At 36.0% G+C, this 11,842-nt stretch overlaps 2 protein-coding genes across 3 annotated transcripts; one reads left to right on the forward strand and one right to left on the reverse strand.

The window, feature by feature from the left end:
- Window positions 1-1,395: 1,395 nt before the first annotated feature.
- On the reverse strand, window positions 1,396-7,112 carry LOC131544823 (low affinity immunoglobulin gamma Fc region receptor II-like). 2 transcript variants are annotated; one of them, XM_058783318.1, is made up of 9 exons: window positions 7,081-7,112; window positions 6,169-6,204; window positions 5,343-5,585; window positions 4,963-5,235; window positions 4,616-4,744; window positions 4,350-4,448; window positions 3,953-4,042; window positions 3,798-3,842; window positions 1,397-3,691 (listed from the first exon to the last, which is right to left on the reverse strand). In XM_058783318.1, exons 1-8 carry the CDS (start codon window positions 7,109-7,111, stop codon window positions 3,799-3,801), a joined length of 945 nt encoding a protein of 314 aa, XP_058639301.1. In that variant the 5' UTR covers window position 7,112; the 3' UTR covers window positions 1,397-3,691; window position 3,798. The 2 variants fall into 2 exon arrangements, with proteins under 2 accessions (XP_058639300.1, XP_058639301.1); XM_058783317.1 differs by having other exon boundaries at window positions 1,396-4,042.
- A 3,039-nt stretch (window positions 7,113-10,151) lies between these two features.
- Window positions 10,152-11,209, forward strand: LOC131544849 (histone H1-like). The gene has a single exon (XM_058783346.1). It carries the CDS (start codon window positions 10,156-10,158, stop codon window positions 10,771-10,773), a length of 618 nt encoding a protein of 205 aa, XP_058639329.1. The 5' UTR covers window positions 10,152-10,155; the 3' UTR covers window positions 10,774-11,209.
- Window positions 11,210-11,842: the final 633 nt, after the last annotated feature.

Consider the following 11,842-nt stretch of genomic DNA (forward strand, 5'->3'; position numbering starts at 1 on the left):
CATCAAAAATCAGTGTATGAATCTCAACAGTGCAGGTGACAGTCAAATGAAAGACTTCATGCTGCAGTGCATGATGGGAGACACAAACAAACAACAACAAAATAAACCTCAACCATGAATCCCAGCATTCCGACATGAATAAATTATACAGATGAATCGTCTCTATTTATTATTCTCACTATTTGCTTTTATTTTTCCTGTTTTGTGACTTTAGTTGCTTGTTTTGTGATGATCAGAGATTATCTATGTTTTATTGATTGTTGAGATTCATACGCTGATTCTTGATGTCTGTGTATCTGATGCTGCAGGAGTTGAAAAAGGTTAGTGCAAATTGTTTTTGATGTTCAGATTAGCTGATTGTCACAACTCAGGTAAATCTCTGAGAAAGTGTAGCCTACTATCACAAGGTTCAGCCATAAAATAAACATCACCCACAAAATAAGAGCGTTACCTGAATGTGTTATCTGTATGCTCATCAATGTATAACAATCTGATCCTGATTATATTTCTCTTGGCTTTTCTTGCTATAATAAACATCTTATAAACAGTTATTACAGCCAGAAAAACAAAAAACAAACAAAAAAAACACATTAGTCAAAGATCAGGAGCCCGAGTGAAGCAAACACTAATCGCTATAATGGTGATTTCAACTGAAATACAATAAAACATCAGCATCTCTGTTAATTCTCAGTAAGAACTTCTGTAGATGACAGAAAACCCAAGTCGAACTGGTTAGTAATAAGTGAAGCTGGTAATGCTGTTTGTAGATGTCACGGTGTGGTGCGGGAGAGAAGCACGACGATGAAGGGTAATGAGAAACAGTCTTTAATAATCCACATAGATAATCCAATACGAGAGGATAGACACCACAAGCATACATAGACGAGGTCAGACCAACAAGCACAGAACTGAATGCAACTTATAAGGGGAACGTAATCAAGGATAATGAGGAGACACACCTGAACATAATGATATCATTAGTGGGAGACAGAAACTAGGTCACACATGGGGAATGAAAACACAAACAAAAGTCCATAACTGTGACAGTAGAGTTGTTTAATCAAATATGTATAAATAGTACGCCAAATAAAAATGAAAACTCGTGGTATTGATACGCAAATATGGACTTTGGCGTACATATGATACAAATGTTTTTGGCATGCATATAATATGCAGTTTTTGCGTACATATGATTCACATCTACACTGTAAAAAGTGATAAGTTGACTTTACTTTAAAAAATGTAGGAAACCCATTGCCTATTAAGTAAATAATAATAATAATAATAATAAAAAGTTAAGTGAATTGTCAAGTCAACAGGTTTCCTCAATTTTTTTAAGTTAAGTCAACTTATCACTTTTTACAGTGTATCCCGCAAACCTAATCCTATCATAAACACGCCAAAGTCCATTTTTGCGTATCAGTACCACGAGTTTTCATTTTTATTTGGCGTACTATTTATATGCACTTTCATGAGATCAGGTAGCTTAATCATATAAACATAAAAACATAAAACAACAAACACATTCAATACAGTAATATTTATACATATCCTATCAGAGCCAAAAAAGAACAATAAAGATAACGTCCAGTTAAACCACAACCATGTCAGTGTTTACAGAGTTGAGTTGAGTTGATTTGAAATAGGATTTCAGTTTCAATTTAAAAAAATGTCAATAGATGTGCACATCCTTATGTCTTCTAGAGTGTTCCAATGAATAATAGCTCTCACTGAGAAAGACGATAATCCAAAGGCAGAGTGACAAAAAGGAACAACACAATCACTAGTAGATGATTATGGAGACTGTAGAGCGAAAATGCACAGAATCACGAAGTAAAATTTACAAATTTGAAGAAGAAAAGTCTAAAATGATCAAAGCTCAAAAAATTGTAATTCTCCAAAACCCTACAGTGGTGATATTGTTTAGGCTTTTTGTCCAGAGTTTTTAAAGTCTGTTTATAAAGAGATTTTAAAGGTTTAATAACAGTTTCTCCTGCTTGATCCCAACATGTCAGACAGTATGACAGATGAGAAAAGATTGTTGCATGCATACATCAGTGGGTAGACATTTATTTGAAATTTATCAAGTTATATTTCCTCACCAATTTCTTTACATGTTTTTTTTTTTTTTTAACTAAGATTTGGATCCAGTGTTAAACCAAGATAATTAAACTCAGTAACAATTTTAATCTTTTCACAATTTATAAAAAAAATCTGCATTGGAAGAACACACATTCATTTTAGAAAAAAAAAAAAAAAAGCATCCTTTTTGTTTTACCAGTGTTCAAGGTGAGACGCAATTGCTCTAAGCACTTTGTAATGCTTTCCATAGCAACTTGTTGGATTGGTCTTGGTGGTCTGGACAGATGTTGGAGTTTTCTCAGTGTGCTGCTGTACATTGCCATCCCCGTTGCTATATGTGAGTATATTAAAAGAAAAACAAATGTAAATGTACATATAGCCTGTCCTTTCATTGGCCCAGGGGACTGACCCATTCAGCGAAATCAGTCAATGAGTCAAAATCAATTTACTTTATTTAGAGCAGTCAGTCTAACTCCAGTAGTCTAACAGGGCTGGTCAAATGTCAAATTGCTTGAGATGTCAGAAGTTCTCAGAAGCTCGAGCTTCTGTAAAATGATAATGCGTAGTGGATGATGCATAGAGAATGTGTCTTTGTGCATGACATAAATGCCAATAAACAACATGTAAAAGACAGTCATGCTGGTCAACTCCTGCACTGTAAAAATAAATCCGTAAAATAATAGAAAAAGTACTGGCAGCTCATTACACATTACACAACATTATCCATAATTTTATGGATATTTCAAAATACTGGTAAAACACATGTAAAAAATTAAAAATACGGAAAAATTCCTTCAAATTATACAGTATATTGTGCCCTATTTTTACAGATTTTTTGTTAGAGTGTGGAAAACTCTGGGTCGGATGTATATGGGATGCTTGAGAAAACCCACTACACAAGCCTTCACCTGCACACCCAGTGAAGCTAAGCTGACCTTCTGGGTCTCCCATCCAGGCTGCTGCTGAAGAGGTGTTAGTGAGACCAGCAGGGGGTGCTCATCCAGTGGACTGAATGGGTCCTAATGCCCCAGTGTCAATAAACTGTACTGTACTGTACTGTGTGGTTAATACAAACCTCAGAGTCAGAAAGACTAGGGGTGTGACCCTGGTGTAAAACAGTTATCACATCACATCCAGTTCCCACAGAGAATCATTAGTTAGTTTCACTTCACAAGTGATATAGTACTTTATTTAGATTTTGAAACTCATGTGAAAAATACATTTGATTAACTTACATGATTAAAGTAGCCTACAAGCAGTGCAGGTATGAAAGCAAGAGGACTAACACACAGTAAATAAATACCATAAGAATGCACAAGTGCAAATCATAAACTGTCACACAATAAAATGTGGATGAAACAACCAAATCGTCTATATGATGACATCTAGTGGACAACTAGAGGATAGATTAATACATGAACACAGGCTTATTGATATTTTCTTATAATATTCATAATTCTGTAATACATGTTAGAAATGTAACAGTAAATGCAGTACTGTATCAGTGGTCAGAATCACGTTTTAAAATGTCACAGATTATGAACATATGCATGATCAATCATTTTTGAAAGTTGTCTGAGCATTCATCATATTGATCCAGCGACAGCACCTGAAATTATGCAAATTAATTCACAAGTATAAAACATTTTGTATGTATGTATTTTTTGTAATTGCTTTATATTGTGATATTTTGCATTGTTTTTAGTTTATTTCACCTTAAATCTTCACTTTGGAGTAAACAGTGTCAGAACTCTCATTTTCTAACAGATGACAAGAGTTTATCATATATTTATTATACATGCATTTATCTTAATGTGTTATGTTACAGCAAACAACTGCAAAAGACACTTCAGCAGGGTTGTTGTCATACCTTTATTTTCTTTCTTTTTCTTCATCATTTCCTTCATTGATTTCAGGTCAATTTTAACATAGGTCACACACGAAGGCCCAATTACAGTGTCTGCATTAAAAAAAAAAAAAAATTACAGAGTAAGACATTTTCTTCTCTTTTTCTGGTTTTAGTCTTTCAGTTGTTTTATTTACTGAGTTTATGTTTTGTTCAAAACTGTTGATGGCTACTATTTTGTTGTCTATGATAAAATTAAATTAATTAAACCAAACTACATGATTCTATACAGGTCAGATACACAAAGATCATCTATCCATCCATCCATCCATGCATGCCACCGTTGCGCATCTAGTCACACATTAATATTTTAAAATTGAATCATTGCAATTAACGTAAAGACATTAAGAGTGGGACTGACTGGAACATGATGGTGTTTGTCCATTCTTCCTCTGATGATCTGATGTGTGACTGGTGTTTTGCAGCTGATGGTCAGTAGAGGGAGACGGAGATCCTCCACCTACTCAAACACAGAGAAACTTCAGGAATGATTCACAAAAGGCTTTCCAGCTTGAGTTTAGGACATATATTTATATAAAATCATCTTTAACCATAAAATGCTTCCAAAGATCAAGTTAAGACTGTCTGTATAAATAGTCTATTTTGATTTGAAGAGATGAGATGAACCTTTCTTGCGTTTGCAGCAGAACAACAGGACCAGTAATAAAATGAGCAGAAATGCGCCACTCAGTCCTGAAATCACTCCAATGATCAGGGCGTTAAACGGACCTTTTGGAAATTCTGGTACTGAAGATCCTGATGTTTTAAAATAAAAGGTCAGCAGGTCAAATTAATCAAGTCGGTTAATGCCATGTTTTAACCTAAATTGAACCCATTTATTTATTAAAATAGCTTTTGTTAAAGTTATTTATCTGCAGAGCTACTATATATTATATACAGCAATTAAGTAGCAGAGGTTTATAGACATTTTTACTCATGCAGTCAGAGTGATAAACAGATATAAAGACTCTCACCTGATACGGTCAGTGTAACTTTATCACTGGTGTGTGAGTATCGTGATCCTCGGGTCTCGTTTCCAGAACAGCTGTAATGACCCGTGTGAGATTCATTAACAGAACTGATTCGGTATTCCTGTGATTGACTGACATGAATCAGTGAATCATCTTTATTCCAGCTGTAGCTCCAGCTGCTGACGTCTGTCTCCTGTATGTGACATGTGAGAGTGACCGTCTGTCCTCTGAACACACGTCCATCAGGCTGAACACGCACTACAGGCTTGGGTCTCTCTGTGTGAAATTAATTTAAGACAGCACATGATACTGTTGATGCATGATCATTTTCATAATTGTACAGTAAACTCAAAATCAGATTGCTCTGTAAAAACAGCACTTACTTCTTACTGTCAGCACGAGCCCTGGGCTTTGTGTGGTCTCTCTTGCTACAGCACATGCATATGTTCCTCCATCAGAGACTCTCACATCTCTCAGTGTATTTGTTACATCACTAGTTTCTGTTCTCTTAAAGTCTTTGTACCAGATAATCGTTGGTCCAGTTAACTGTCCCACATCACAGCTCAGAGTAACTGTGTCTCCAGTGAACACCGAACTCTGCGGCTTTACAGTTAATTTGGGTTTGTCTGTAAATATTTCATGATACAATCTTGAGTTAATAGTCTTTAGTGATCATCTATTGCTGCTTATGGTTTATATGAAAGGTTTCCTTATTTTGCCTTAACCTTCAGCTTATTTTCTTTGTCATTATGAATAATGTAATTGTTTAGCTGTTTTATGCTCTTCTAACACAAGAGGTCTCATGAAGATGACACAAGAAGATACAAATCCTGTGAGACGTGGCTCTTCAAATTGGGTGCTTTTTTCTCAGTTGGAGTTAATTAATTGTTTATGTACCATTTGATTGGTGGCTCTTTAAGAACCGAAAAAAAAAAGAAAAGAATAAAAAAAGAAAAGAAGTTATGGTAAAACATCTAAAGAAGCCACAATAATCTACACATGTGGCAGTGTTTATTCTGTGTCTAAGTTCAGGAATGGTGCAATTAATGCAGATATTAATTTCATACAGAGCTCATATCATTTAGCACCCAATAAATGACATAAACAACAAACACAACACGCACTGCACACGACGACACACATGCTACAAACACATTCTCTTTCTGTTCCACTGTTATATGTGCGAAGATTTTAAGAAATATAACTCACCTTGACTTTGTCCAGGGTGGATGTTTGAAATCAGCACTAAAAACCAAAAAGAGACAATTACATTGATTGATTAATTATTCGATTTTTTGCTTCTAAATAGAATTAAATGAATATCTTTTAAACTTTTAAAAGGAATTCCACAAGAGAAGCATAGTTTAAATCACCATTTGAATAATTTACACTGATTAGCGTGTGAGAGAAATGAGCTGAATTATAGAAGAATTCAAAATAACAAACCCAGTGACAATGGTATTTTGCAACTGATTACATTGCAATTGATTTTAGGTAAATTTTATACTGTTATTGAACCGAATTGCTCAGCTCAACTCTTTCTATCATCTATATTCTATAAAATCGACTCAATATATCTCTATTCTTTCTGATCTATCAACAATGGAGTGAGTCAATAATGAGTGACAGAGGGTGAAAGAGGAAGTGACGTGAAGACAAAATCTTTGTGGCTTGCTAAGAATATCTTCGTGATGCTGTCATGATGCAGAGTGAAGGGAAGCTCACAACACTGGGTTTTATTTTATATGCCAACACTACACACGGGAAGAGGCATCATTGTGGTCAATAACATCACCACATCACACCACAAGCAAAGACTATACGTGCTGACTGCTAGTCAAGATCTACTGAAGAAAACAAACTTCCAAAAAGCACAGAACATGATGAACGATAAATACACTGATCTCACTCAGCACATGTGAGTATAGCTTTCACAAAAAAAAAAGATATCAGATGGAGTATCTGCAGTATTTGATATAGATGGATTTGATATTAAGATTAATAGCAGCATGAATGAAAGCATAAATTAAATACATAAGATGATGAAATACAGATGAACGCTGATTCACTATCATTATACAAAATAAGAAATTAATGCGTAAATCAGAAAATGATACTCACAAAGCATTAGAGGAAGTAGACTGGGGTCCATACTGATCTATTAATGACACACTGTCAAACACACAGGATGTTTTATAGACTCAACACTTCCTGTTCAAACACAAGGAAGAAAATGACTCCCACTGTCTTTTGTCAATTTTTATTTTTTTTTGTGGATAATATGGAAGATTCTTTATTAAGTAATTTAATTTAGTTTCATTTCTTACAGAATTGAATAATCTTACACACAAAAACCTGATTATGGTTATGACTTTTTTTTATACTTAATACCCCTGACAGTCCGTATTTTGTTGGTATGTTGAATTTTGTACATGATTAATAAGCACATCAATGATTCATTGTTTCTGTAGAAATTCTAAGAACATACAAAACTCGCATGTTCATACATGTACTTTATACTGATAATTTGTTAGGAAGGGACACAAAGTTCAGACTGAATGAGAAGGGATTAATTTCAGCATCTAAATCGGGGTTTTATCCGGATCGTTTTAAGGCAAACATTATGAATTTGCGTCAGACTGGTCAAATAACAGCTTTGCCAAATGTTGATTGTCTCAGAACATGAGAAAAGGGAAGTGTGAAGACACAAAATGTATTTCTGGGTGATTTCACAACAAAATGTTTAAGAGTAATTGCAAAATGAGAATGTGAGATGTGTAAGAGTGAACCTTCTGCTGTTGTCTATCAGTGTGTGCATGAGGGCCTTTGTCTATGAACGTTTTATGCATGATAATATTAGATTAGATCTTTACAATGGAGGTCTTTCTGTATTACATATGAAACATTTATATGTCATTATTCAGTCTTAAATCTATAAGGTGCAGTCGTGGCCTAATGGTTAGAGAGTTGGACTCGGGTCACGGGTTTGAATCTCAGTTCTGGCAGGGATTGTGTGTGTGATTTCACTTGGATGGGTTAAATGCAGATCACAAATTCCAAGTATGGGACACTATACTTGGTCACATGTCACATCCTTTCATTTCCTGGGTGAGTCCATGATAAGGGTGGTTTCATTATACAGTGGTTCAGGCTGTAGGATTGCTGAGTGACTAAAGCAATGTTATCAGCATGATGGTGTAAAACCTGAATATATACCCACCCACTGCTACTAATACCAACAACAGGTATAAGTGCAATTAGAATAGCAAAATATGCTATATTGTATCGCAACAGGAATTCCAAATGGAAGATGGGTTTGGGACTGGAAAGCAAAAGTCTATGTTGGTATTCAACTCTAAAACAATAAATATTTTGATTGTCAAAACCATGACATTAATCTTATTTTGCCACTTGATTAGCGGGTGAATTGTTACACCCACAGAGCAGCAGTGAAAAACACGTCAAAGTACAACTGACAGACATTCTTCCACTCTCAGGCCTCTGACAGTCACTGTGGGCTCTGACATGGGTTGACGTGTGCCTTAAATAGAGAAATGACATTATGACCTCCATAAATAGAATTAGGATGACACAAGATAAGACACACATCTCTCCTTAATTTGGTCATATCAGTCAATATCAACATGTTTAAAGTATATTTCAGAGTAAAGTACTTGTTTAAAAAAAAAAAAATAGGCAGATACATCAACCATAATTTGATAACGTCATGTTTGCATGCCTTCTTGTTGTCTGATTTGTGATGCTGTTTGAATTTGTGAAATAATGATGTAATATTTGAAGTCTTATATGGAAAAAAATATTAATCATGCACAAAACCTCCAAAGGTCTTACATTTGTGAATATGTCTGTGAGTTATTATTTCCTAAAAAGGCAATAACTGAAAACTCCCTGAAGCAACTTGAATATTTCCAAACTATTTTTGCTGCTGTTGTTTCATATGCCTGTCTAATCATGCCATAACAACAAAACATTAGTATAAATATGTGACCCTGGACGACAAAACCAGTCTTAAGTGTCAATTTTTCGAAATTTAGATTTATACATCATCTGAAAGCTGAATAAATAAGCTTTCCATTTATGTATGGTCTGTTAGGATCAGACAATATTGGGCTGAGATACAACTATTTGAAAATCTGGAATCTGAGGGTGCAAACAAATCTAAATATTGAGAAAATCACCTTTAAAGTTGTCCAAATTAAGTTCTTAGCAATGCATATTACTAATCAAAAATTAAGTTTTGATACATATAAGGTAAGAAATGTACAAAATTTCTTCATGGAACGTGTTCTTTACTTAATATCCTAATGATTTTTGGCATAAAAGAAAAATTGATAATTTTGACCCATACAATGTATTTTTGGCTATTGCTACAAATATACCCCAGCGACTTTGAAAAAAAAAAAAGTGCATTTCCCTTCCAGCCAGTGAACGATATTATCTGCTTTCATTTATGTTATTGTAACAAACGCTTGCACGCAGTACCAACAAATGTATTAGTTTTATTCACCAGTTCAAAAAATAAAAAATACAAAATCTGGGTAAAAAACCCCATGTAATGACACATGCGATCAGGTGTTGAGTTTGAGCTTTAATCGGGGTTTTGTATCAATAAAGCAGCGAAACGTGGGAAGCAACAGTGACCGGAGATGAAGGACAGACTGGTGTGTCGTGTGCTTCAAGCTGACCGAAACAACGTCTGAATAAAACACTCCACAAGTCCCTCCGCGATATTTCTTTCATTAAAGACATTGTTAAAGTGTTTGTTAAAAACACGGATGACACATTCAAATATTCACCACTGTTAATACACAAAATTACATGAAAAGTACACGCAACCTTGTCCATAACCATGCACACGCCGTGGATTTGATCTGACGGTGTTAAAATAAATGTTCACTTGTCGCAATCTTTGGTCTCTAAAGAAAGTTCAGTACCTCTACTCGATGTATACGTTGGTTTTACTCGACTAAATTACTTAACAACTTCAATTTTATTCAAAATATGAAAGGAGAAAACACAAGCACCGGTCGCTCGTGGAGAAGCACAGACACTGAGCAGAGCTGGTTGAGTCTACACGGTTCTCATGCTGTGGTTAAGTGCGCAGCGCCGCCCAGCAGCCGCTCATTCATTGTTGTTTACAGTCAGTGTTTAAATCCAGAGTAGTTCAGAGAGATCATGGCAGAAACCGCTCCAGCAGCTGCCGCGACCAAAGCGGCCAAGAAGAAATCAGCAGCTAAACGCAAGAGAACGGGTCCGAGCGTCGGCGAGCTCATCGTCAAGGCTGTGTCCGCGTCTAAGGAGAGGAGCGGTGTGTCTCTCGCCGCCCTGAAGAAAGCGCTCGCTGCCGGTGGCTACGATGTGGAGAAAAACAACTCCCGCGTCAAGATCGCCGTTAAGAGTCTGGTGACTAAAGGCACCCTGGTCCAGACCAAAGGAACCGGCGCCTCAGGCTCGTTCAAGCTCAACAAAAAACAAGCCGAGACCAAGACAAAACCCGCCAAGAAAGCCGCTCCTAAAGCCAAGAAGCCTGCAGCCAAGAAGCCCGCAGCCAAGAAACCAGCCGCCGCCAAGAAGCCCAAAGCCGCAGCCGCAAAGAAGCCCGCCGCTAAGAAATCCCCGAAGAAGGCCAAGAAACCCGCTGCTAAAAAGGCAACGAAGAGCCCCAAAAAAGCAAAGAAACCAGCAACTCCCAAGAAAGCAGCCAAGAGCCCTAAAAAGGCCAAAGCAGCCAAACCCAAAACGGCGAAACCCAAAGCTGCCAAGCCTAAAAAGACAGCAGCCAAAAAGAAATAAACTGCATCTTTTTGAACGTTTTATCAAAACGGCTCTTTTAAGAGCCACCCATTAATTCAAAGTAGAGAGCATTATTTCCTCGGTTATCTGCCCAGTGATGTGTCCTTACGTAATTTGGACATTATTGATAAAATAATTTAAACTGCTTCAAGTCAAACTTTAAACTATTATTATTAAAACCAGACAAGTAAATATTAGTTAAGGTAGGGTTATTCCTATAGTACATCTTAAAAAAAAAAAAAATACACAAAACAATAAAATGCCATATAAATGTGCTTAATAATAAAAAATTATCGGAAACAAATTAAAAGAAATAAAGGTACACAAAAAGAAGCCAATACACGTTTAAACTACTGTAGCTATTGAGAGCTGTAAACAGTGTTGCCAAACCCCTCCCTCAGAAAATCTCTAGAACCACCCTCAAAAGTCTCCATTTTTCGAAAAAAAGTCGCCAAATATGAAAAGAAAGTAAATACAGGTAAATTTAGTAAAGGTAAAGGAAAGTGAATATATATCTACTTTACAAATGATGACAGTATAAAAAATATAACAAAAGATGTAGGCCTATAACAAAAAAATCTGAAGTGAAATTAGGAAATGCTTAGGCCTACTTGTAACTCTACAGGACACATTTGAATCAGTAAATTCTGAATCACAAATTCCAAGTATGGGTCACTTTCTTTTCTTTCTTTCTTCTTTTACTATTACTATTACTACAAAGTAAGTGCAAAATACTGCATCCCAGCACACATGACACGATGATGCACTGTCTCTCAGTATCTGGTTGACATGATTGTGCATGAATTGTGGCATAACTTTTGTGTCTGTGGTTAAAACAAGACGTTCATGCACTGATGTAGCTAATCATATTTTTTCTCCACCATCTTGATGTTTATAATGAAATGGTGGTGTGTGTCATCATGTCTGAATGGCAGATGTACTGATGTGTGTTCACTGCGCAGACTCATTATGCGCGTTCCACTTTAAGCGGCGCTGCGCAGAACGGTCAGTGACATCAAAGCACCGCGAGAGCGATAAGAGAGCAGACGGATCCTATGCATTCAAATCG

This window comes from Onychostoma macrolepis, chromosome 07 (assembly GCF_012432095.1).
Source record: "Onychostoma macrolepis isolate SWU-2019 chromosome 07, ASM1243209v1, whole genome shotgun sequence".
Taxonomy (NCBI): domain Eukaryota; kingdom Metazoa; phylum Chordata; class Actinopteri; order Cypriniformes; family Cyprinidae; genus Onychostoma; species Onychostoma macrolepis.

Excerpts from the sequence above, each read along its gene's own strand:
- LOC131544849 (XM_058783346.1), top strand. The coding sequence starts at position 10,156 with ATGGCAGAAACCGCTCCAGCAGCTGCCGCGACCAAAGCGGCCAAGAAG.
- LOC131544823 (XM_058783317.1), bottom strand. The coding sequence starts at position 7,111 with ATGGACCCCAGTCTACTTCCTCTAATGCTTT. Across the intron at positions 5,236-5,342 it reads GCTCGTGCTGACAGTAAGAA|AGAGACCCAAGCCTGTAGTG; the intron begins GTAAGTGCTGTT and ends AATTTCACACAG. Across the intron at positions 4,449-4,615 it reads CTGCTGCAAACGCAAGAAAG|GTGGAGGATCTCCGTCTCCC; the intron begins GTTCATCTCATC and ends GTGTTTGAGTAG.